The 26,963-nt window shown below is 48.1% G+C and overlaps 1 protein-coding gene across 1 annotated transcript; it reads right to left on the bottom strand.

Annotated features, from left to right (window-relative positions):
* Positions 1-1,965: 1,965 nt before the first annotated feature.
* On the bottom strand, positions 1,966-23,029 carry CELA1 (chymotrypsin like elastase 1). The gene is made up of 8 exons (XM_033222035.1): positions 22,895-23,029; positions 22,106-22,188; positions 20,064-20,164; positions 18,870-18,995; positions 17,275-17,411; positions 15,905-16,050; positions 3,135-3,284; positions 1,966-2,053 (listed from the first exon to the last, which is right to left on the bottom strand). Exons 1-8 carry the CDS (start codon positions 22,932-22,934, stop codon positions 2,036-2,038), a joined length of 801 nt encoding a protein of 266 aa, XP_033077926.1. The 5' UTR covers positions 22,935-23,029; the 3' UTR covers positions 1,966-2,035.
* Positions 23,030-26,963: the final 3,934 nt, after the last annotated feature.

Raw genomic sequence — 26,963 nt, 5'->3', positions numbered from 1 at the left:
AAGTGCTGATTCACACTTAGCTTGAGGCCCTATGTTGTTGTCTCTTCCTTTCTGTTCTGCCTCTTCCCCTCAACCCTTTCCTTTCTTTGTTTAGTATTTTCTCTTCTGTCCTTTTTTCTATTCTTAGCTCTCCAGTGTCCTTTTTTTTTTTGAGACAGAATCTCACTCTGTTGCCCAGGCTGGAATGCAGTGGCGCAATCTTGGCTCACTGTAGCCTCCACCTCCCAGGCCCAAGCGATTTTCTCCAGTCTCCTTTCTAATTTGTCACTTTCATAGTCTGCTGGTATCTGCCCTGCCTCCTAATCTTACACTTCTATCTCTGGTGTATCCTAGTAGTTGCCATCACCCAGAAACTTGGAGTGGGCACTCGTTTTAGGCACTAAAGGGGAAAACAAAAGAAGGATGAACCCACGGTCTACCTAGGAAAGTTAGGGCACATTCAGTCACTCAGGAACTTTTTTTATTTGTTTGTTTTGAGACAGAGTCTTGCTTTGTTGCCCAGGCTAGAGTGCAGTGGCACGATCTCGGCTCACTGCAACCTCCGCCTCCTGGATTCAAGTTTTCCTGCCTCAGCCTCTTTTTTTTTTTTTTTTTTGAGACGGAGTCTGGCTGTGTCGCCCAGGCTGGAGTGTAGTGGCGCGATCTCGGCTCACTGCCAGCTTCGCCTCCTGGGTTCATGCCATTCTCCCGCCTCAGCCTCCGAGTAGCTGGGACTACAGGTGCCCGCCACCACGCCTGGCTAATTTTTTGTATTTTTAGTAGAGACGGGGTTTCACCATGTTAGCCAAGATGGTCTCGATCTCCTGACCTTGTGATCCGCCCGCCTCGGCCTCCCAAAGTGCTGGGATTACAGGCTTGAGCCACCGCGCCCGGCAACCTCAGCCTTTTGAGTAGCTGGGATTACAGGTGCCTGCCACTATGCCCAGCTAATTTTTGTATTTTTAGTAGAGACGGGGGATTCACCATCTTGGCCAGGGTGGTCTCGAACTCCTGACCTCGTGATCCACCCACCTCGGCCTCCCAAAGCGCTGAGATTACAGGCGTGAGCCACCGCAACCAGCCTACTCGGGAACTTTTTTTTTTTTGAGATGGTCTTTCGCTCTTGTTGCCCAGACTGGAGTGCAATGGTGCAATCTTGGCTCACTGCAACCTCCACCTCCCGGGTTCAAGCGATTCTCCTGCCTCAGCCTCCTGAGTAGCTGGAATTATAGGTGCCCACCACCACACCCAGCTAAGTTTTGTATTTTTTTTAGTAGAGACGGGGTTTCCCTATGTTGGCCAGGCTGGTCACGAACTCCTGACCTTGGTGATCCACCCACCTCAGCCTCCCAAAGTGCTGGGATTACAGGCGTGAGCCACCGCATCCGGCCCACTTGGGAACTTTTTAAAGCACTCTGTGCCTTCGAATATAGTAAATATCCACAGGAATAGGGCAGATGGACAGATTAGTGGACAGGTAGATCCTAAAGTAACCCAAAATGTATAACATAAAACTACTCCCACTGGGTTTGTGTTGTGGACTGATAGAGGTAGCAGCAAAGGGAAGACCCTGCCCACAGATGTGGTGAAATCCAACTTGGATCCTATAACTGCATTTCTTCTAAATCAGTGGTCCCCAACTTTTTTGGCACCAGGGACCAGTTTCATGGAAGACAATGGTTTCCACGAACCAGGGTGGGGGATGGTTTCGAGATGATTCAAGGGCATTGTATTTATTGTGTACATTGTAATATATAGTGAACTAATTTACAACTCACTATAATGTAGAATCAGTGGGAGCCCTGAGCTTGTTTTCCTGCAGCTAGACGGTCCTGTCTGGAGGTGATGGGAGACAGTGACTGATGATCAGGCATAGGGACCCCTGCTCTGGAGGGCTTAATTACAAATAGACACAGTATGATAATGTATATCCAGTTTTATTTGCTTTTCTATCAATGGCTCAATAGTCTTTTAGAATGTTTTTTACTTGATGATCGCAAGTCCTGTTGCAGATCTAAGAACCATTTTGGGAAGGTCATTGGACTCAGGAAAATGTTCAGTTGGAGGCAATGGTCTGAAGGAAAGACAGTTATGTCCACAGTCAGTAACTCCTGCCTACCTCCTTTCTTATTTCCTCAGGGCTCCAAGTTAAGTATGGTTTTGTACTGGGTTTATGGGAAGTTGACAGGGTGTGGAGGACAGGGCGGCAGGAAGTCAGCCTCAACTGTGATAGGACAGCTCAGTGTTATAAGTACATACCCAGAACACAGTGGCAAAGACAGACCTTAAAATGGCCGTGAGCCAAGATTAATACACAAGGCTCCAGAATGTGTTTGAAGGGTGGAGGGCACAGTGAAATGTGTTGTGTGGCCTTTCTACCAGGTCAGTGTAGGCAGAGCCTCACCTAACTCTCAAGCATTATTTAAGGTGGTAAAACCTTTCAAAAATTAGAGTAGGCTTGGCACTGTGGCTCATGCCTGTAATCCCAGCACTTTGGGTGGCAGGTGGATCACCTGAGGTCAGGAGTTCAAGACCAGCCTGACCTACATGGTGAAACCCGATCTCTACTAAAAATACAAAAAAAATTTAGCCGGGTGTGGTGGTACATGCCTATAATCCCAACTACTTTGGGAGGCTGAGGCAGGAGAATCACTTGAACCCAGGAGGCAGAGGCTGCAGTGAGCCAAGATCAAGCCACTGCACTCCAGCCTGGGTGACAGACTGAGACTCCGTCTCAAAAAAAAAGTTAGAGCAAATTATCCTAATGTCCTTAGAAAGACCTTGTGGGAGAGGAAGTCGGTGCCTCCTTCCCTTGCCTAGGAGTACGCAGGCCTTTCAGAACCTGTTTTTCCCTGGGCTTCAACTTAGGAAGGCACTGATATGTGCCTGGTTCAGATTTGGTGTTGCCACTGTCTTACCCTAAGCAATAAATAATACAGTGAAGTCTGCTCTGTGCGTATGTGGAGGGGAGGGAATTCAGGATGGCAGCATTATTGAGGGAAAGTATGCTATGGAAGGAAGAGAAGGGAGTAAACACATGAATGTAGTAAGGAAGATGACGGCTTGCCCAGTCCATCCAACTTTTGTTCCCCAACCCAGCCAGTGTGTGGGTGTCCAGGTGACCCCATTTCAACCCATCATTTGAGAGGACTCACTTTATTTATCCAGGAAATGTAAGCAGAGACCCGGGTGAAGACTGTAGGCTTCTTGGAAACATTACAACCCTGACTGGACACAAAGCTGGTCACTCCGTGGACAGAATACTTGCCATTCACCAAGCAATGGAGGGGACCCCCAGAATCACCCTGCAGGGAGGAGAAACAGAGTCCTGACACTCCAGATCTTTGGGCTTTTGCTTGCACTCCCCCCGCCTCGTGTCTCTGGTTATGAAATTCTGTACAGTTTTAAAGCTCCAGGCCGGGCGCGGTGGCTCACGCCTGTAATCCTAGCACTTTGGGAGGCCGAGACGGGCGGATCACGAGGTCAGGAGATCCGAGACCATCCTGGCTAACACGGTGAAACCCCGTCTCTACTAAAAATACAAAAAAAAAAAAAAAAAAAAAAAATTAGCCGGGCAAGGTGGCGGGCGCCTGTAGTCCCAGCCACTCGGGAGGCTGAGGCAGGAGAATGGCGTGAACCCGGGAGGCGGAGCTTGCAGTGAGCTGAGACCCGGCCACTGCACTCCATCCTGGGAGACAGAGCGAGACTCCGACTCAAAAAAAAAAAAAAAAAAGAAGCTCCAATGCAAATCTCCACTTCCTTCATGTCCCCACAATCAAAATGAATCTCTTCTTCCTTTGTAAACAACCACAATACTTCTTCTCTTTTGCTGCACTTCTTTCATGTTCTGCCTTGTATTTTGGTTTCATAATTTGTTTCTGCCTCCCACACATGTCTATGAGCTTCCTGAGACAAAAACTCTTACCAAGATCTTTCCTCTCCACAATGCTAGCGTAGAACTTTAAACATCTAAAGTTCAATTGCTTTTATTGGCTTAAATTGAACTTGAGGGCCGGGCGCGGTGGCTCAAGCCTGTAATCCCAGCACTTTGGGAGGCCGAGACGGGCGGATCACGAGGTCAGGAGATCGAGACCATCCTGGCGAACACTGTGAAACCCCGTCTCTACTAAAAATACAAAAAACTAGCCGGCGAGGTGGCGGGCGTCTGTAGTCCCAGCTACTCGGGAGGCTGAGGCAGGAGAATGGCGTGAACCCGGGAGGCGGAGCTTGCAGTGAGCTGAGATCCGGCCACTGCACTCCAGCCCCGGCGACAGAGCAAGACTCCGTCTCAAAAAAAAAAAAAAAAAAAAAAAAAAAAAAAAAAAAAAAATTGAACTTGAGGTGGCAAAAATAGGGCATTCTAATAATTTCTTTATCCCCAGCATTTACACCAATGGGTATAATTAGATCAAGTATTTAGACTTGGTAGTCAACACATGCTAAACTAAACTGGAATGAAGAGGAAAGTGATGTATTGGGTTACGTGCTCAATTGGGAACCTGGGTTTATGGAATATGATCTTGCCTCCCTTCTTACTCAGCTTCCAGAATGCCAGGTCCATAATGCCACACATAAAACGGGAAGATACTTCTCTGGAAAAACTGAACAGCCTGCCGGGCGCGGTGGTTCACGCCTGTAATCCCAGCACTTTGGGAGGCTGAGGCAGGTGGATCATAAGGTCAGGAGATTAAGACCATCCTGAATAACACGGTGAAATCCTGTCTCTACTAAAAATAAAAAATAAAAAAAATTAGCCGGGCGTGGTGGCGGGCGCCTGTAGTCCCAGCTACTCAGGAGCCTGAGACAGAAGAATGGCATGAACCTGGGAGGCGGAGCTTGTAGTGAGCCGAGATTGTGCCACTGCACTCTAGGCTGGGCGACAGAGTGAGACTCTTGTCTCAAAAAACAAAACAAAACAAAACAAAACAAAACTGAACAGCCCAAGAGGAAAGACTTGAAGATACTGACATTGGAGGTCCTCCACTAAAGTGGCCTAGCCAGATCATCTGACAGAGAATCCACTATTGATGAACCCCATCTAAGGCTCAGAGCTACCAATCAGCCCACTCATTCTGGATAAAAATACCACCCCCACTCTGAAAGAAGCAGATGGTTAAGGATCACTGAACATCTAAAGAATGCCTCTAATATAAAAATAAAGATTGAAACAAAGAAACAAGGAGCTAAATAAAAAATGAAGACAACCAAGACTATGTAGGGAGAAGAAAACAAGCAATAAAACCATGACTAATAGGCCAGGCACGGTGGCTCACACCTGTAATCCCAGCACTTTGGGAGGCTGAGGCAGGCAGATCACCTGAGGTCAGGAGTTCAAGACTAGCCTGGCCAACATAGTGAAACCCCATCTCTACTAAAAATACAAAAATTGGCCAGGCCTGGTGGCACATGCCTGTAATCCCAGCTACTCAGGAGGCTGAGGCAGGAGAATCGCTTGAACCCAGGAGCTGGAGATTGCAATGAGCTGAGATTGTATCACTGCACTCTAGCCTGGGCGACAGAGCAAGACTCCATCTCAAACAAAACAAAACAAAACAAAAAACACGACTAATATGCATCCATGATACAAGAATGGCATACTACTAAACAGAACATTCAGACAGCAAAAAGAGCCTTTGGAAATTATAAATTTGATAGATTTAGAAATGATAGACTAGAAGAGTTGGAATATAAGGTAGAATAAACAAGATATAGAGAAAATAAGAGGACCAGCTTAGGAGGTAAACATGTGAATAACAGAAATTCTAGAAAGAGAAAAGAAAATAGAGTGGGAGGAAATCAACAAATAAACAACATTTTCTGGATCAAAGGTCTGGAGTTTCCAGGAAAACCCACCCATTAAGTGTCCCTCACAATGAATGCAAATAGATCCACATAGACCACTAGGTCAAGAGAAGATGATACAGGTCACTTAACAAATTAGTGGAGAGTGTGTGGGGTTGAATTAATGAAAAATTGACTATATTAAGCAAATAAAAAAGATAATTATTAACAGGGAAAATTGAAAAGTTGTGCAGTGAGGGCTGACCATGGTGGTTTAGGACTGTAATCCCAGCACTTTGGGAGACTGAGGCAGGAGCACTGCTTAAGCTAAAGCCAGGAGTTTGAGACAAGCCTGGGCTACAAAGCGAGACCCCCATCTCTATGAAAAAATTTTTTAAAATCAGCTGAGTGTGGTGGCATGTGCCTGTCTTCCTGGCTACTCAGGAGACTGAGGTGGGAGGATTTCTTGAGCCCAGAAATTCAAGGCTGCAGTGAGCTGTGATTGTCTACTACTACACTCCAGCCTGGGTGACAGAGTAAGATCCTGTCTCAAAAAAAAAAAAAAAAAGTTATGCAGCAAATGAAAAGTAAACCTAGAATATATTACATGATTTTGTTGTAAATAGTATTTTGTATAATCATAGTAAATACCGAATGTTGATCTAACCAAAATATTTTGAGAGGTTGAGGTGGTGATCAGAAAATGTCATGCTTGGAGGGCAGGTATATGTATATAAAAAATGAAGAGAATCACATCTGCCATAATGTCTGAACTGAAAAATAGCAGTGTAAGTATGTAATTTTAAAGATATGGCCGGGCGCGGTGGCTCAAGCCTGTAATCCTAGCACTTTGGGAGGGCGAGACTGGCGGATCACGAGGTCAGGAGATCGAGACCATCCTGGCTAACACGGTGAAACCCCGTCTCTACTAAAAAATACAAAAAACTAGCCGGGCGAGGTGGCGGGCGCCTGTAGTCCCAGCTACTCGGGAGGCTGAGGCAGGAGAATGGCGTGAACCCGGGAGGTGGAGCTTGCAGTGTGCCGAGATCGCGCCACTGCACTCCAGCCTGGGCGACACAGCGAGACTCCGTCTCAAAAAAAAAAAAAAAAAAAAAAAAAAAAAAGATATAGATGTAGACACCAAAAGAATCAGCTGAAGAGTTGAAAGTGGCCTCCCGTGGGGTGGGAGAACTAGAGTAGCTATTCTTTTCCATTATTGAGCTCCATAATCTTATTTGCCAACTTAAGCTACAATAAAAAGTAAAACTTGGGGCCAGGTGTGGTGGCTTACACCTGTAATCCCAGCACTTTGGGAGGCCGAGGTGGGCAGATCACGTGAGGCCAGGAGTTTGAGACCAGCCTGGCCAACATAACGAAACCCCGACTCTACTAAAAATACAAAAAGAATTAGCCAGGTATGGTGGCACATGCCTATCATCCCAGCTACTGAGGAGGCTGAGGCACAAGAACCCAGGAGGAGGAGGTTGCAGTGAGCTGAGATTACCCCACTGTACTCCAGCCTGGGCGACAGAACAAGACTCTGTCTCAAAAACAAACAAAAGTAAAACTTAAAAAAAAAAAACTAGGGAAAGAGACCAAAATTTCAAATCGGGATAATTCTGTGTGTGTGTTTGTTTTGTTTTGAGACGGGAGTCTCCCTCTGTCACCCAGGCTGGAGTGCAGTAGTGCCATTTCGGCTCACTGCAACCACCACCTCCCGGGTTCAAGTGATTCTCCTGCCTCACCCTCCAGAGTAGCTGGGACTACCGACATGCGGCCCCATGCCCCGTTAAATTTTTTTTTTTTTTTTTTGAGACGGAGTTTCGCTCTTGTTGCCCAGGCTGGAGTGTAATGGCACAATCTCAGCTCACTGCAACCTCCACCTCCCAGGTTCAAGCAATTCTCCTGCCTCAGCCTCCCAAGTAGCTGGGATTACAGGCATAAGCCACCACACCCGGCTAATTTTGTATTTTCAGTAGAGACGGGGTTTCCCCATGTTAATCAGACTGGTCTCAAACTCCTGACCTCAGGTGATCCACCCCCTGTGGCCTCCTAAAGTGCTGGGATTACAGACATGAGCCACTGAGCCGACTTTTTTTTTTTTTTTTTTTAAAGACAGAGCCTCTGCCCAGGCTGGAGAGCAGTGGTATGATCATAGCTCACCGCAGTCTCAATCTCAGCTCAAGCAATCCTCCCACTTCAGTATCCCAAGTAGCTGGGACCACAGTGTACGCCACCTTGCCTGGCTAATTTTTTTTTTTTTTTTTTTTTTGAGGAGGAGTCTCGCTCTGTCGCCCGGACTGGAGTGCAGTGGCCGGATCTCAGCTCACTGCAAGCTCTGCCTCCTGGGTTTTACGCCATTCTCCTGCCTCAGCCTCCCTAGTAGCTGGGACTACAGGCGCCTGCCACCTCGCCCAACTAGTTTTTGTATTTTTAGTAGAGACGGGGTTTCACCGTGTTAGCCAGGATGGTCTCGATCTCCTGACCTCGTGATCCGCCCGTCTCGGCCTCCCAAAGTGCTGGGATTACAGGCTTGAGCCACCGCGCCCGGCCAACCTGGCTAATTTTTTAATTTTTTGCAGAGACAGGGTCTCCCTATGTTGCTGAGGCTAATCTCTAACTACTGAGTTTAAGTGATCCTCCCACCTCAGCCTCCCAAAGTGCTGGGATTATAGGCATGAGCCACCATGTCCAGCCAGGGGTAATTATTTTAAAGTGGAGCTACCTGTACTCCACCCTAACTGCTATTTAGGAAAGGATATTTTCTTTAGATTATTGTACTCAAAACAAAACAGTCTCTTCCACCTAAATTCTATTAGGGATTCGAGAGTATTTCGGGGGCTAGAGGAATGATAGATAAATGAATTGTATATAATACTATTGTCTTGTACTAATTGACCTGAAAAGAGACCGAGCCTCTGGAGAGCTGGAGGGTGGGGCTGAGGATTTTAGAGCAGAAGGAATAGTTGGAAGAGAACTCAGTAGGGATGGGCTGATTGAAATGGGAGATTCTAGATGGCCGGGCGCGGTGGCTCAAGCCTGTAATCCCAGCACTTTGGGAGGCCGAGACGGGCGGATCACGAGGTCAGGAGATCGAGACCATCCTGGCTAATACGGTGAAACCCCGTCTCTACTAAAAAATACAAAAAACTAGCCGGGCGCGTTGGCGGGCGCCTGTAGTCCCAGCTACTTGGGAGGCTGAGGCAGGAGAATGGCGGGAACCCGGGAGGCGGAGCTTGCAGTGAGCTGAGATCCAGCCACTGCACTCCAGCCTGGGCGACAGAGCGAGACTCCGTCTCAAAAAAAAAAAAAAAAAAAAAAAAAGAAATGGGAGATTCTAAGTGAATCCAGTCTGAGGAGAAGGGTTGGAGACCCAGAACTCTGAAAGCCCAGAAGACATAGTATTTGAGAAACTCCAGTGGGGAGGGACCTGGGGACACAATTGCCTCTGAGAATTGTCAATTTGGAGTGGCAGCCAGAAGAAAAATACTCGTTTTTTAGAGCTCAGGGCTTATGGGAGAGCACAGCCATGTGTATTCACTCAGAAAGGTTAAACCTTAGGAAGTTATAGGTGAAGCTGGCTGATGAGGGCCTAGAAGAGGTTGCATTATGCATTAGTCTCTCTATTTTCCCCCTTATTTCTAGGTAGAGTCCCTGGGATACAGAACTTTTAAATGTTAATACCAGGAAAGTCTAGGGCAAACTAGGATGAATTGGCTAGTTTATTTCCATGGTTCTTTGCACTCATACACCCAAAAAACTTTTTAATCCTTTTTTTTTTTTTTTTTTTTGAGACGGAGTCTTGCTTTGTCGCCCAGGTTGGAGTGCAGTGGCACGATCTCGGATCACTGCAAGCTCCGCCTCCCGGGTTCACACCATTCTCCTTCCTCAGCCTCCCTAGTAGCTGGGACTACAGGTGCCCGCCACCACGCCTGGCTACTTTTTTGTATTTTTAGTAGAGACAGGGTTTTACCATGTTAGCCAGGATGGTCTCGATCTCCCGACCTTGTGATCTGCCCACCTTGGCCTCCCAAAGCACTGGGATTACAGGCATCAGCCACGGCGCCTGGCCTAACCCTTTCATTTTATAGTTTCAGCCAGCCTGCCAGCCTCCTGCCAGCTTCTCTTTCTCCTCCATCTAGTTTGGACCTTGCAGTTGATCTGTAATCCTGTCCTTTTACCCCAATCATACCGGAAATTGTCTTTGAGTAAAACAGAGTGAATCATATACCCATGTGGTCATAGTCTGGTCTCCGAACAACCAATCAGCAACATCTTGGAAGACAATCCTCCCATTCACATTAACTATTCCAGACCCATACAACCCTGTCCCCTTCATTTTCAGCAGTCAAATTGACTTCTCCTAGTTCATGAGTAACTACAAGCAATAATGTAGAACACCTGCCAATGTTCGGCTACCTTTTCTGCAAAAATCCTGCAAACTTTTCCATGTCTGTGTGCACATCTGGTATCCCTCTTCCTGTTCAGAGCCAGCTCCATCTGTGCTCTTAGTTCCATATCTTTCTTCTCCTGTGGGATCTTGTGCCATCCATTATTATTATTACCTCTCTCTGACTACAGGATTCTTTCCTTTCTGCCTATGTATACACTCAGTTTTCTTTTCTCTTTTCTTTTTTGAGACGGAGTCTCACTCTGTCGCCCAGGCTGGAGTGCAGTGGTGCGATCTCGGCTCACTGCAAGCTCTGCCTCCTAGGTTCAAGCAATTCTCCTGCCTCAGCCTCCTGAGTAGCTGGGATTACAGGCACGTGCCACCATGCCTGGCTAATTTTTTGTATTTTTAGTAGAGACAGGGTTTCACCATGCTGGCCAGGCTGGTCTCGAACTCCTGACCTCGTGATCCGCCTGCCACGGCCTCCCAAAGCACTGGGATTACAGGTGTGAGCCACTGCGCCTGGCCAATTTTTTTCTCTTAGAAGATCCATTCCCTCCTTGACTTGCTGTCCTTAAAGCTACCAGACATTTTTGTTCTTCGTTTTTTTTGTCCTCTTTTGAGACAGGGTCTCACTCTGTTCCCAGGCTGGAGTGCAGTGGTGCGATCATAGCTCACTGCAGCCTCGAACTCCTCGGCTCAAGTGATCTTTCCACCTCAGCCTTCCAAGTAGCTGGGGCTACAGGTGCACTCCACCACATCCAGCTAATTTTTTTTTTTTGAGACAGAGTCTTGCTCTGTTGCCCAGGCTGGAGTGCAGTGGCACAATCTCTGCTCACTGCAAGCTCCACCTCCAGGGTTCATGACATTCTCCTGCCTCAGCCTCCCCAGCAGCTGGGACTACAGGCGTCTGCCACCACGCCCGGCTAATTTTTTGTATTTTCAGTAGAGACGGGGTTTCACCGTGTTAGCCAGGATGGTCTCGATCTCCTGACTTCATGATCCGCCCATCTCAGCCTCTCAAAGTGCTGGGATTACAGGCATGAGCCACTGCACCTCGCCTAATTTTTAAAATTTTGTAGAGATGAAGTCTCCCTATGTTTCCCAGGGTGGTCTCTAACTCCTGGGCTCAAGTGATCCTCCTACCTCAATCTGCCAAAATCTTGGGATTATAGGCATGAGCCACTACACCCGGCCAGTTATATTTCTTATTGCCTCTTTATTCCTTACCCTTCAGACAAGCTTCTGCCCTCACCACTCCACTGAAGCTGCTCTTGCCAAGGTTACAATTGCCAGAGTGGCCACTTTCAGCTCTTATCTACTGTGGCTTCTGGGTGAATTGTATATTATGTGATATCTGTAAGTACTTCCTGAGATTTCATAATACCCTTATTACCAGATTTTTATCTTACATCTACTTCTCCTTTCTTAGATTCTAGTGGTTTCTTTGTCCTCCACCTATCCCTGAAACACTCAAGTATTTATGTTCTGACAGTTCTTTCCCAACCCACTGCTCTTTTCTCATTCAACAGTTTTTCCCTGGGATGGGATCTGATTTGTTCTCAGTGGGTATCTTTAGCCCAGCTCTTCCCCGAGGCCCCACTCTTTCTATCTAATTTCTTGGCCAGGCGTGGTGGCTCATGCCTGTAATCCCAGCACTTTGGGAGGCTGAGGTCAGGAGTTCAAGACTTAGCCTGGCCAACATGGGGAAATCCCATCTCTGCTAAAAATACAAAAATTAGCCAGGCATGGTGGCACATGTCTGTAATCCCAGCTACTCAGGAGACTGAGGTAGTAGACTCACTTGAGCCCATGAGACAGAGGTGGCAATAGCTGAGATAGCGCTACTGCACTCCAGCCTGAGGATGAGAGAGGGAGACTCAAACACAAACAAACAAAAGACAACAAATTTCTTACCAGTTGCTATACCTGAATCTCAGGTATAGATCTCAGACAAAGCTTGTCCGGAACCAGACTCATCATCTTCTCTCTCAAACTCTGTAAATCTTGTCTCAGGGCAACAATGCCCTCCCCCAAATCACTTAAAACAGATGCTTGACTGTTGTTCGAGATCCTACTCCTTCCCTCCTCCGGTTCCTGTCACCACTGCCTTAATTCAGGCCCTCAAACTTCTTGCCTAGATCATTGCAATAGCCCTCTAGGCAATCTCCCTGCCTTTTGTGCCTTCTTCAAAAACATGCCTAAAGAACACTTCTAAAAGGTGAATCTGGTTGTACTAGTCCCCTGTTCAGAAGTCTTCGATGGCTTCCCAATGCCCAAGAGATAAGATTCATGTCCCCAAGCCTGGCATTTGAAGCCCTGAGTTGTACGGCTCTTGCTTGCCTCTCTAGTCTTGCCTCTTGACATTTCCTAGTATGGTGGTAGCTTCTATTCTAGCCCAGGGGTTGGCAAACCTCTTCTGTTAAGGGCCAAATAGTACATATTTCAGGCTTTGCAGGCCATACAGTCTTGGTTGCAACTACTTTGTGTTGTAGTACAAAAGCAGCCATAGGCTGGACATAGTGCCTCATGCCTATACTCCCCGTACTCTAGGAGGCCAAGGCAGGAGGATTGCTTGAGGCCAGGAGTTCAAGACCAGCCTGAGCATCATAGTGAGACCTTGTCACTACCAAAAACAAAACAAAATTAGCTGGGTGTGATGGCATGTGCATGTGATCCTAGCTGCTTGGGAGGCTGAGGTGGGAGGATCATTTGAGCCCAGGAAGTTGAGGCTGCAGTGAGCCAAGATGGCACCACTGCACTCCAGCCTGAGTGATGGAGCAAGACCTTGTCTCTTCAAAAAAAAAAAGCAGCCATAAACAGTTTGTAAATGAGCAACTGTGACTGTGTTCCAATGAAATGTTATTTATGGGCACTGAAATTTTATATATTTTTCATGTGTCATGACATATTATTATTCTGATTTTTTTTTCCTTACCATTAATAAATGTAATAATCCCAGCCTGGGCAACATGGTGAAACCCTGTCTCTACAAAAAACACAAAAAATTAGCTGGGTGTGGTGGTGTGTGCCTGTAGTCCCAGCTACTAGGGAGGCTGAGGTGGGAAAACCACTTGAGCCCAGGAGGCAGAGGTTGCAGTGAACCATGATGGTACAACTGCACACCAGCCTGGGCAACACAGTGAGACCCTGTCTCAAAACAAACAAACAAACAAACAAAATATATATATATATATACACAGAGAGAGAGAGAGAGAGAGAGAGAGCGCCAGGTGCGGTAGCTCATGCCTGTAATCCCAGCACTTTGGGAGGCAGAGGCAAGTGGATCACGAGGTCAGGAGTCCGAGACCAGCCAGTTCGAGACCAGCCTGGCCAACATGGTGAAATCCTGTCTCTACTAAAAATACAAAAATTAACCGGGCGCGGTGGCTCAAGCCTGTAATCCCAGCACTTTGGAAGGCCAAGACGGGCGGATCACGAGGTCAGGAGATCGAGACCATCCTGGCTAACACGGTGAAACCCCATCTCTACTAAAAACTACAAAAAAAAAACTAGCCGGGTGAGGTGGCGGCGCCTGTAGTCCCAGCTACCCAGGAGGCTGAGGCAGGAGAATGGCGTGAACCCGCGAGGCGGAGCTTGCAGTGACCTGCGATCCGGCCACAGCACTCCAGCCTGGGTGACAGAGCGAGACTCCGTCTCAAAAAAAAAAAAAAAAAATTAGCTGGACGTGGTGGTGCGTGCCTGTAATCCCAGCTACTCAGGAGGCTGAGGCAGGAGAATTGCTTGAACCCGGGAGGCAGAAGTTTCAGTGAGCTGAGATTGCGCCACTGTACTCCAGCCTGGGTGACAGAGTGAGACTCCATCTCAGGAAAAAAAAAATACATACACACACACACACACACACACACATATATATAAATAGAAATGTAATAACCGTTCTAAGCTCATGGGTCATACAAAGCAAGCAGTGAACTAGATTTGGCTTGTGGACCTCCAGCCTCTGCTCTACTGTAGCCTTAGGGAATGCCCCATAATTCTGTATGTACTCTAGGTTGTTTCTTGGCCCCCTGCCTTTATTCATGCTGTTCCCTCCCTCTGAATGTCTTTTCTCCTTTTTGCCTGGCCTATTCCTGTTTACCCCTCAGGACCCGCTACAGATTCTACTTTCTTGGGGAAGGCAGGTCTTTTCTAGCCCCAGTAGGTAGAGGTAAGTACCTACCCTTGGGCTTCCGTATCATCCATGCACATCCTGATTATTAACACTTAACCACATTGTGTTACAATGTTTTATTGTATGTCTGTGCCTCTAGTTCCTTTACTTGACACTGTTTGATCCATCTTTGTATCCTCAGCAGTTAGCACAATGCCTGGCATATAATAGATACGTAATGAACAGTTGTTAAACTGCATTAAGAAATCTAGGGTGGGGCATGGTGGCTCATGCCTGTATTCCTAGCACTTTGGGAGGCCGAGGTGGGAGGATCACTTGAGCCCTGGAGTCTGAGACCAGCCTGGGCCACAAAGCAAGACCCCATCTCTATCTTAAAATAATAATAATAATAATAATAAAACTTAAAAAGAGAAATCTGTAAGATGGTTTATGGCTGATTGATCTTGTCAAAATAGAGGAAGGTTATATTTGTTATATATAAGCTATTATAAAATTATTTTGTGCACTTTCCCCTATCAAACTCACCTGTACATACCACCAGAAATATCACTGGGGTAAAGGGACGGTGGTGGAGGAACTGCAAGAGAAGTCGGACTGATGGGTGAGGGGAGGCAGGGTACTGCTTATACACCATCACGACCACCTCTCCAGGCTCAGTCCATTGCTTCCTTAAAAAATCTAGGTAACGGCCGGGCGCGGTGGCTCAAGCCTGTAATCCCAGCACTTTGGGAGGCCGAGATGGGCGGATCACGAGGTCAGGAGATCGAGACCATCCTGGCTAACACGGTGAAACCCCGTCTCTACTAAAAAAATACAAAAAATTAGCCGGGCGAGATGGCGGGCGCCTGTAGTCCCAGCTACTCGGGAGGCTGAGGCGAGAGAATGGCGTAAACCCGGGAGGCGGAGCTTGCAGTGAGCTGAGATCTGGCCACTGCACTCCAGCCTGGGCGACAGAGCGAGACTCCGTCTCAACAACAAAAAAAAAAAAAAAAAAAAAAATCTAGGTAACAAATTCAGCTGGGCATGGTGGCTCACACCTGTAATCCCAGCACTTTGGGAGGCCAAGGCGGGCGGATCACTTGAGTCGGGAGTTCGAGATCAGCCTAACCAACATGGAGAAACCCTGTCTCTACTGAACATACAAAAAATTAGCTGGGTGTGGTGGCGCATGCCTGTAATCCCAGCTACTTGGGAGGCTGAGGCAGGAGAATTGCTTGAACCCGGGAGGCGGAGGTTGCTGTGAGCCGAGATCGTCCCATTGCACTCTAGCCTGGGCAACAAGAGTGAAACTCCATCTCAAAAAAAAAAAAAAAAATCTGGGTAACAAATTCTAAGAACACACACATATACCAACAACAACATAAAAATGTTGGGCCACGTACAAACTTTGAAGTGAGGGCATTGAGCGAGATCAATTTTAAGGTTCCTTTCAACTTTGAGTTTCTGTGTGTATAGAGTTACCAGCACAGAATCATTCTCACTTAGACGCCAGAGTAGAAAATTGAGTCTGTGTAGGACTAAGAGTAAGTGTGGAATATGGAGGTGAGGAAGAGGGGTGGAGGGATAGGCAGAGAGTGGTGGGACCTGGGGTGGGACTTCTGACACCCCCTGCAAGTGTTCACCTGGCATCCGGAGTGAACTCCATCTCCACCAGCACACACCATGGTGTTCTTCACAGTGGAGCCCCAGTAGGAGGAGCTGGAGCAGATGGCGTAGTCCACAGAGGGCAGGTAAGCCTGCTGCAGGGTCTGGGCCAGCTGCCCATTGGCTGAACAGGACACATAGCATTGGCGGTCAGCTCCAAATGTTGTCCAGTGGAAAAACCTTCCACCCTTGCCACACCTTCCCAAACTCGCGTGAAAGCTGAACTCAGGGCAAACTCCTTCTGTCTGCCTGTTGCATGTGGTGGATCCTTCTGTCTTCTCTCTTTATATGGCTGCACAGGACCCTTCCCTCAGGGAGGCAGCCTTGCTTACTGTACCTAGGCTCCAAGTCACCAACCCTACTCCTGCTTCTTTCCACTCGTGGATAACTTAGTTGCACTATGGAATGGCCTTATTTGTGGATGATTTATCTGTCTGTTCCGTTTCCTCCTGCAAGCTCCATGGAGCAGAACTGGGATTGTGCATGCTTGTTTCCATTTCTTTTTTGAGATGGAGTTTCACTCTTGTTGCCCAGGCTGGTGTGCAATGGAGCAATCTCGGCTCACACAACCTCTGCCTCCTAAATTCAGGTAATTCTCCTGCCTCAGCCTGCCGAGTAGCTGGGATTACAGGCATGCACCACCATGCCTGGCTAATTGTGAATTTTTAGTAGAGTTGGGGTTTCTCCATGTTGGTCAGGCTTAAGTGATCCTCCTTCCTCAGCCTCCTGAGTACCTGGGACTACAGACTCATGCCACCACGCTCAGCTAAGGATCCTTAATTTCTTTGGACCTTGGTTTCCTCATGTATAAAATGAAGGGCTGGCTGGGTGCAGTGGCACATGCCTGTAATCCCAGCACTTTGGGAGGCTGAGGTGGGAGGATTTCTTAAGCTCAGGAGTTTGAGGCCAGCCTAGGCAATATAGTGAGATCCCATCTCTACAAGAAAATTTAAAAATTAGCTGAGTGTGGTGGTACATGCCTATAGTCCCAGCTACTCAGGAGGCTGAGGTGGGAGAATCACTTGAGCCTAGGAAGTAGAGGTTGCAGCCTGGGTGACAGAGTGAAACCCTGTCTCTAAGTAAATAAATAAATTTTTAAAATGAGGGGCTGGTAACAAAAAAAATTATCTGTGGTAAAGTCTTTTTTTTGTTCTAAGAGTCCATGAATCTGTCAAGTATTTCACAGCCCATTCTTAGCTTGATATAATGCATCAGTTACTGTATCTATGGTTCCTTTAGCTCCTGGTCTCTGGCCATAAGCACCTAGGACCACAGAAAAAGGTGCCTTAGAAGCTCAGCTATGTAATCAAGATCCCCGTGGTGGATTGTGCCAATGTAGGCAACTTACTCTTGGTCCTGCCCCAGCCTGTGATGTAGCAGGGACTGTCGTTAGCCAGGATGGCTCCCTCCTGGGGCAGAACACCCAGCTGGACATTGCTATTGAGGGTAACGCTCTGGGCCAGGCGCAGCAGGGCGATGTCATAGCTGCAGGAGAAAAGGAGACTGCTCACTCATGGGATCAGCTCTTCCCTGAGGTCAGCATATATACTAGCCCTCTTAAAGCATTTGTATCCCTGTGCAATTGGAAAGTGACGGTTTTGAAGAAGGACGGGGCTCACTTGCTAAGCCTCAAACTAGAGCAATTACAATTGAACAGGTAAACATTCTATGTTTAACAGCAGCATCTGCTGGTGGGACATTGGTATTGCACTCTAGCTCTGACCTTTGCAACGCAGGGAAGTTGGGAATGGGGGAATCTAAAGGAGCAGAGTGGCGTGATCTTGGTGGCAGAGTTCTCAAACAAGAAAAATGTAAAAGGCTGAGTGGCTCTACAAGCTCAGCAGAATATCCCAATTCCTTGAACCCATCCCCACCTCCACATGCTATAGAATTGACCAACATTTTAATGATTTATTTTCCAGAAGTTTACAACTCAACTTGAAATTTTCCCGTGTAAGATTCACTTTAGGAAATTTACTTATGCTGATGGAGTCTATTCTTTTTTTTTTTTTTTTGAGACAGAGTCTCACTCTGTCGCCCAGGCTGGAGTGCAGTGGCCAGATCTCGGCTCACTGCAAGCTCCACCTCCCGGGTTTTTGCCATTCTCCTGCCTCAGCCTCCCAGAGTAGCTGGGACTACAGGCGCCCGCCACCTCGCCCGGCTAGTTTTTTTGTATTTTTTTTTTAGTAGAGACGGGGTTTCACCGTGTTAGCCAGGATGGTCTCGATCTCCTGACCTCGTGATCCGCCCATCTTGGCCTCCCAAAGTGCTGGGATTACAGGCTTGAGCCACCGCGCCCGGCTGGAGTCTATTCTATAATGTGAATAATAAATAATGATAAAACCCCTCATAGAAACAGAACATTAAAATCCAATCCTAAAGGTCTTCAAAGATTCTCAAGCCCTCCAGAACCTCAATTCTCTTATGAGACAGAGTCTCACTCTGTCATCCAGGCTGGAGTACAGTGGCGTGATCTCAGCTCACTGCAACCTCCGCCTCCTGGGTTCAGGCGATTCTTGTGTAATCAAGTGATTACAGGCGGTGCCACCACGCCTGGCTAATTTTTTTTTTTTTTCATATTTTTAGGAGAGACAGGGTTTCACTATGTTGTCAGGCTGGTCTCGAACTCCTGACCTCAGGTGATCTGCCTGCCTTGGCCTCCCAAAGTGTTGGGATTATAGGCATGAGCCACTGTGCCTGGCCCAGAACCTAAATTCTCAAAGTTCTCCTGGATGAATGAGCCAGCTCATTGCTCCCTCTAGGACATGGTGCCCTCTCTCAGGCTCAGCTGGGCTCCTTAACTAAAGGCCAGGCCAGGAGTCATTGTCCAGGCTTCCGGCCATGCAGTCCCTCTAGCTCTCTGAAAGAACAGGTGAAGGCAGCCAGTTGTTGGCTAGTCAGGCCTCACCACCCAGCCCAGGGCCAGCTTGGACTTGCTCCTACCCAGCAGCCACGTTATTGCTGTTCCAGGATGGATGCACCACGATCTTCTGTACACTCACGTACTGCTCGGTGCCATCGTTCTGGCTCAGGTTATGGTCTCCAGCCACCACGCGGAAAGTCATCGGGCTGGCGTGAGAGAAGGAAGCCTTGAGTCATCCAGGGAACTCAAACCTTCTCTTTCTCCCACTTAGAGAAAAGTTGGAAAACCATCCTTTTATTATTATTATTATTATTAAAGAAAATTTCTTTCTTTTTTTTTTTTTTTTTAAGAGATGGGGTTTTGCTGTGTTGCCCAGGCTGGCTTCAAACTCCCAGGCTCAAGTGATCCTCCCACCGCAGCTTCCCTAGTAGCTGGGACTACAGGTGTGAGCCACTGTGCCCAGGTTTTGTTTCTTATTTTAGGACAGGAACCCATCTTACCTGGTCCAGGTAGAGGAGGGATATAAGACTCTCCAAAATGAGAACGTAACAAGCTCTTTCATTCTCTAATTGACTAACTTGTGGAAGTGAAAAAAACTACCATCACTTTCATTTTCTCAGTTTAACATCATAGGCTGAATATCTTGTAACCCGGGAGAGGTGTAGTGCGCATAAATGAAATAATGGCTCTCAGCCACCAATATTTTGAAGGAAGCATAGACTTCTAGGCTAGTCATTTTTAAAGTGTGGTTCCTGGGCCAGTAGCATGAACATCACCTGGAAACTTGTTAGAAATGCAAATTCTCAGGCCTCACCCTGACCTACCAAATCGGAAACTCTGCTGGGTGGGGCCCAGCAATGTGTGCCTTCCAGGTGATTCTGACACATGCTGAAGTATGAAAATCATTGCCCAAGACAAATAGGAAAAAATAGTCACCGGTCAGATGTTGACTAAGCACTTACATATTTACTCAATCCTCACAACATTTCTACAGAGTAAATGTTCTTAGCCCATTTTAGAGATAGGAGATTGGGGGCATAGTTGCCCAAGGCTATATAGCTAGAATTTGGTGGAGCAAGATTTGAATTTGAGCTTCCCTGGCTCCAAAATTTGTAGTTTCACCATACTACCTCCCTGCAGGCCCTGAACAGGAAAGGGGCCACTGCCTAGTCCCTGAAGTGCTGTCCAGAGAGGGCAAAGTTATGTTATCCTTCAGAAGGGTCAGCCCCTTCCCCTTCCAGGGGCCCAGGAAAGCTCGTCTTTGTTTTTCTTACGAATCCACGCAGTGAGCAGCTGTCATCACCCAGTTCTGTCTGATGAGGGTCCCTCCGCAGGTGTGATACCAGGAACCTCCAGATAGGTACTGGAGGGAAATCTAGATGGGGAGGAAAAAAAGAAGGGATAGGTTGGTGTTTCTCAAAAGGTTTTGCCCCAGGTCGGACGCAGTGGCTTATGCCAGTAATCCCAGCACTTTGGAAAGCTGTGGCGGGGGGATCAGTTGAGCTTAGGAGCTGGAGACCAGCCTGGGCAACATAGTGAGATCTCACTTCTACATCAAAAATAATTAAATATAAAAGACTTTGCCTCAAACTACATGTCACCTCCTTAAAGTCCTGCTGTCCTTCAAAACATTCTTTTTCTGGGCTAGGGATGGCAAATAGGTTTCATCTGACCTGCCAATTACTACTAATTGGTTGGTAGTGGCCACCTGGAGTGTGGCATTGATAAGGGGTGTGTAGATGCTTCTGGGGTCAGCAGGAAGGGATGCTCCATCGTTTGGTGATGTTTGCTGTGTACATGAATGAGGTGTAAAGGCACACAGTGTATTTGGCATTATCTCTCTAGGTTGTTGCAATGGACCTAGAACCCATTGCAACTCCTTTTTTGGAACTCCTTCTACCTCTGTTCTCCCTCAAAGAGGAACTATAGGCTGGGCACCATGGCTTACGCCTGTAATCTCAGCACTTTGGGAGGCCAAAGTGGGTGGATCACAAGGACAGGAGATCGAGGCCATCCTGGCCAACATGGTGAAACCCCATCTGTACTAAAAATGCAAAAGTTCCTCAGGCATGGTGGCACGCGCCTGTAGTCCCAGCTACTCGGGAGGCTGAGGCAGGAGAATCGCTTGAACCCAGGAGGTGGAGGTTGCAGTGAGCCAATATCGCGCCACTGTACTCCAGCCTGGTGACAGAGCGAGACCCTATCTGCCCCCCTGCTCCCCCGACCAAAAAAAAAAAAAAAAGAGGAACTATAGCCAAAGATTTGCTCCATCACCTAAGCCCCACAGGCTTAGGTCTTCAGAGCTCTACCTTCAGTGTTTTCAAGACATCTCCTGAATCCCCACTTCAGGGAATACTTAGAAATACCAATGGGAGGCCAGGCGCGGTGGCTCACGCCTGTAATCCTAGCACTTTGGGCGGATCACGTGAGGTCAGGAGTTGGAGACCAGCTGGCCAACATGGTGAAACCCCGTCTCTACTAAAAATACAAAAATTAGCTGGGCATGGTGACAGGCACCTGTAATCCCAGCCACTCAGGAGGCTGATGCAGGAGAATCGCTTGAACCCAGGAGGCAGAGGTTGCAGTGAACTGAGATCATGCCATTGCACTCTAGCCTGGGCAATGAGAGCGAAACTCCATTTCAAAGAAAAACAAAAGAAAGAAATACCAATGGGATGTTCATTTTTATCAGTTCATGTCTCTTCCTCTAGCACCTCATATTATGTAATAGCTCTACTCCTGAAAACTGGGGCTCAGACTTTTATAAGCTAAAACTCTGGTTGCAGTGATATCCTCTCAAAGTGTGGATCTTCGCCACTTAATTTGCCAGGTTTACATGTTTAGATCGCTTAAATCAGGGCCCAGCTGCCCTGTTAGGAAAGTGGAAACTCTAAATAGCCAACTAAGTCGCATGCTGTGTGTGTGTGTGTGCACACGTGCAAGCATTGTGACACACACAGTGTGGCAATGTGGAGTGGTGTGCATGTGAGTTTCAAGGTATGTGGAGTCCAAGGTGTGTGTCTGGCACCCAGTCTTTCTTGCGTGGCACAAGTGCTGTCGCTGGGAATACAAATGTATCTTGTGTTTGGGTGTGTGCCTTGAAGAGGGAGTGTGGTTGGTGTATAAATCCCCTCCTCCAAGCCCTTTTGCATTTAGAAAGCCACCTAAGCCTGATCCCATTCATATTTAAAATCTAGAACCTAGACAGTTGGAGAGCTGCTTGTTGATAGGGACATGCACAAACACACACGATACCTTTTGTCATGCACTGCGCTCTTATTTGGGTGGAAGTGTGGGGATGGGAAGGAACACCCACCTGAGAGGGCCATGAATTCCTCCCAGCCTCAGTCCCTCCCACTACGCGGGCGCTGGTTTCCGGAAAGTCCTGGGTGCTGTGTCCTTTGTGGGGCGGAAGAAAAGTGAGTGATGACTAAGCGTGAGGTCAGCCAGGGGTAGGGGTGGGGGGTGGCGGTTGTGTTTCGAGGAATGTTAGCCTTGTCTGCAAATTCACAGCTCCTCTCTAATGAATGAGGGGCCCAGCTGTGAGTTCTCTGAGCCCCTTTTGAAAGCAGGGGTGCCTGGGTGCCTTCTGTTTCCCCCAGGTGTTCCCAGAACTCTGGCATGCTATGAAGGACCTCTCTCAAACCACCAGACTAGGCCCCAGAGGCTCCTTGTGGTCTCCTCCTTGCTCAAGATCACCCTTTGGCCTGAAGAGACCCCCCCATTCTTTGACCCCCCGCCCCAGCTCCCTAATGCTTTGGCAGGATTCTCCAGGGTGCAGGGCCTGCAGTGTACACCCCAGCCAGGCACCTGCTGAGGAAGTCCTCCTGTCAATGGGGGTGGTGGGGAAGCCCAGGGACCCACCCCACTACCAGAAGGGGCTTCTCTCTGCTTTGTGGCCCAGGGACCTGCCACCCAGAGGGGCCTGAATAGCCAGTGGCCCTGACCTTTTCTATCTTGGCTTCCAGGAGAGTAAAGGACGCTCTGCAGGCAGAACGTCCCACCTGCCCTGGGACAGGGTGCTGGCCTGGGCTTAGGGAAGTTTTGCTGACCCTCCTGCCCAAGTCCCCCTCCCTGTAGACCTCAGGCCACATGACCCACTTACCATAAAGGACCAGGGTTGCGAACACCAGGAAGCGCAGCATGTTGCCGATGGACTAGACCACTGCCCTCTTGCTTGGACCAAGCCCTCTTTATGCTCCTCTTAGCAGCAGCTTTGCTGACCGTCTTCTTGCCAACTGGCAGGGCTGAGGGTGCAAGGCAGGGAAAATCACAGGTGACATGGAAATACAAATAAAAGTATTTCTTTTCAAGTAAACTAATGTATCTGTTATTCAAAGACAGAACAAGGCCAGAGCTGAATTAATCATCTGCTTTTAATTGAAAAGCAGCCAACAAACTCTTTTTCAGAAATAAGATGGAGAACCAGGGCTGGTTTTTCCCTAAGGGAGCACCCCTCATCATCCATCACTCCCTCATTGTCCTCAGTGGCACCGTAATTGCAGAGACTTGCCCCGTGCACTAGCAGCTGGAGGCCAGGTGGATAGTGGAGGAGGGGGCAGTGGTTAGCAAGGGCAAGGAAGACACAGCAACTCTCTCTGCCCAAAGAGGGAGATGGCACATGCCCCCAGGATACAGGTATAGGTGTAAATGCAGACACAAAAGCCAAGTAGATGCAGTGGAGAGACTTCTGGGGGAGGAAAGTACTGAGAAACAGGCTTGGGCCCTTTCAGATGGACAGCCAAGAAGGGGCTCCCAGAGGAGAATGTGGGGCAGGGTAGAGGAGGGGATCCTCGGGATGTGAAGACAGTCTGAGGGCTATGAGGGTAGATGGAGGGTGAAGAGCAGAGGGAGAACGAGGGGAGGAGCTGAGGTTCCTGCAAGAGATGAAAGGCTTTGACACAGTTCGTAGAGGAAAGAAAAAGGAGTTGCGGCCGGGCACAGTGGCTCACGCCTGTAATCCCAGCACTTTGGGAGGCTGAGATGGGCAGATCACAAGGTCAAGAGATCAAGACCATCCTGGCCAACATGGTGAAACCCCATCTCTACTAAAAATACAAAAATTGGCCGGGCGCAGTGGCTCACGCCTGTAATCCCAGCACTTTGGGAGGCCAAGGTGGGCGGATCACAAGGTCAGGAGATCGAGACCACCCTGACTAACACGGTGAAACCCTGCCTGTACTAAAAAATTGCAAAAAATTAGCCGGGTATGGTAGTGGGTGCCTGTAGTCCCAGCACTTTGGGAGGCCGAGGTGGGCGGATCATGAGGTCAGGAGATCGGGACCACCCTGGCTAACACGGTGAAACCCCGCCTGTACTAAAAAATTACAAAAAATTAGCTGGGTGTTGTGGTGGGCGCCTATAGTCCCAGCTACTCGGGAGGCAGAGGCAGGAGAATGGCGTGAGCCCAGGGGGCAGAGCTTGCAGTGAGCCGAGATCACGCCACTGCACTCCAGCATGGGCGATAGAGCGAGACTCCGTCTCAAAAAAAAAAAAAAAAAACCCAGAAAAAAAGAAATAAAAATACAAAAATTAGCTGGGCATGGTGGCGCACTTCTGTACTCCCAGCTACTCAAGAGGCTGAGGCAGGAGAATCACTTGGGCCCGGGAGGCGGAGGTTGCTGCACTCCAGCCTGGAGACAGAGCAAGACTGTCTCAAAAAAATAAAAAATAAAAATAAAGAAATAAAAAGAGAGAGAAAGGAGTTGCAATGTGCCTTGAGGTGGGCAGAGGACCCTTGGGTTGGCCACAAAATGATCAGAGCCACTGCAGGCTCCAGAGCAGAGGACTGGTAGCTGGGTGCAGGATGGTAGCAACGCACAGGGTTTGGAATTAGGCAAGGAGAAGCCAGGAAGCTAGACAGAAGCAGGACCATCACCTGCCCACCCAGGGCTTTTGTTGCCAAACACTCCAGAATCCAAGCTTCATGGCTGCAGGGGTGGGAGAGGCCTGGAAAATGCTCGTTGAAGGAATCTGCACAGTCACGTTTTCAGGGTCTTGAGCTGTTCGGGGTGGTTGCACTTCGTTGCTCAGATAACCTGAAGAGCTTGCTCTCCAGCCTGCCCTTCAGCATTCTGGCACAAAGTGAACCTCAGGGAAGGGGGGTGAGCTGTGCTAGGGAACCCAAGGCCTCTCTTGTCATTCTCCTCTCACTTCCCTGCTTCCTCTGGCCTCTAGCCCCAGGATGAGGAGTCCAAGAGGAGGCTTGAGGGCCTCCTGAATTTGACATCACAGCAGGACCGGATCACCTGAGGTCAGGAGTTCCAGACCAGCCTGGCCAACATGGCGAAATCCCGTCTCTACTAAAAATACAGAAATTAGCCGGGCATGGTGGTGTAATCCCTGTACTTGGGAGCTGTAATCCCAGCTCCTTGGGAAGAAGCTGAGGCAGGGAGAATTGCTTGAACCCTGAAGGTGGAGGTTGGAGTGAGCCAAGATTGTGCCACTGCACTCCAGCCTGGGCGACAGAACAAGACTCCATCTCAGGCCGGGCGCGGTGGCTCAAGCCTGTAATCCCAGCACTTTGGGAGGCCGAGACGGGCGGATCACGAGGTCAGGAGATCCAGACCATCCTGGCTAACCTGGTGAAACCCCGTCTCTACTAAAAAATACAAAAAACTAGCCGGGCAAGCCAAGGCGGGAGTCCCAGGTACTCGCGAGATTGAGGCAGGAGAATGGCGTAAACCCGGGAGGCAGAGCTTGCAGTGAGCCGAGATCGCGCCACTGCACTCCAGCCTGGGCCACAGAGCGAGATTCCGTCTCAAAAAAAAAAAAAAAGACTCCATTTCAAAAAAAAAAAAGAAAAAAATTATTACTCTTAGGGTTAGGCATAGACAATGGCTTAAATTTTTTCTTTTTTTAAGACAGGGTCTCATTCTGTTGCCCATGCTAGAGTATAGTGGTATGATCTCAACTCACTGCAACCTCTTCCTTCTGGACTCAAGCGATCCTCCCATCTCAGCCCCTCAAGTAGCTGGAACTACAGGTGCCAGCCACCATGCCCGGCTAATATTTGTATTTTTTGTAGAGACGAGGTTTCACCATGTTGCCCAGGCTGGTCTCAAACTCCTGAGCGCGAGTGATTCACCCACCTCAGCCTCCCAAAGTGCTGGGATTACAGGCGTGAGCCATTCGCCTGGCCAGACAATGACTTAAATTTTGAGGCATTGCATTTCTTCTGACGTTGCATACCGATTCTAGGAATGAATTCTTTTGAGATAAACTCTGGTCAGGCATGGTGGCTTATGTTTGTAATCTTAGCACTTTGGGAAGCCAAGGCGGGAGGACTGCTTGAGGCCAGAAGTTTGATACCAGTGGCAACATAATGAGAACTTGTCTCTACAAAACATGAAAAAAACATGGTGGCACATGCCTGTAGTCCCATTACTCGGGAGACTGAGGCGGGAGGATCCCTTGAGCATGGGAGGTCGAGGCTGCAGTGAGCCATGATTGTGTCACTGCACTCCAGCCTGGGTGACAGAACAAGACCCAGTCTCAAAACGAAACAGGCACAAAAATAAATGTTCAAGGTTGTGGGTTATAGTATAGTTTGTCACAAAGCTTGTTGCAAAATTGGAAAAAAACTAAATTTTTTTTCCAAAAAAAACTATTTATCAGTAGAGGAACACTGAATAAAGACTGAAAAAAAGGTTTAACCCTGCTATGGAATACTATGCAGCTTTATCATTTTTTTGAGACAGAGTCTCTCTCTGTCACCCAGGCTGGTGTGCAATGGCACAATCACAACTTACTGCAGCCCTGACCTTCTGGGCTCCAGCGATCCTCCCACCTGAGCCTCCCAAGTAGCAAATTTCACCTTTTTAAACCTGACTTTTCTAGATCACTTGACTTTACTCCACAATATTACTTTTTTTTTTTTTTTTTTAATACAGAGTCTCTCTCTGTTGCACAGGCTGAAGTGCAATGGTGCAATCTCAGCTCACTGCAACCTCCACCTCCCAGGTTCAAGCGATTCTCCTGCCTCAACCTCGTGAGTAGTTGGAATTATAGGTGCCCACCACCACGCCCAGCCAATTTTTGTATTTTTAGTAAAGATGGGGTTTTGATATGTTGGCCAGGCTGGCACAGTATTACTTTGGTAATTAAAAATAAGAGTAAATTCTGGGACATCTAGCTATTTGTGGCAATGGCCCCAATACTCCTCATGTGGGAAG

The sequence above is a fragment of the Trachypithecus francoisi genome, unplaced genomic scaffold (genome assembly GCF_009764315.1).
Source record: "Trachypithecus francoisi isolate TF-2019V2 unplaced genomic scaffold, Tfra_2.0 Lachesis_group11, whole genome shotgun sequence".
NCBI lineage: Eukaryota > Metazoa > Chordata > Mammalia > Primates > Cercopithecidae > Trachypithecus > Trachypithecus francoisi.
Note: the sequence above shows the minus strand (reverse complement) of the source record. Positions and strands in the feature narration are given on the sequence as shown.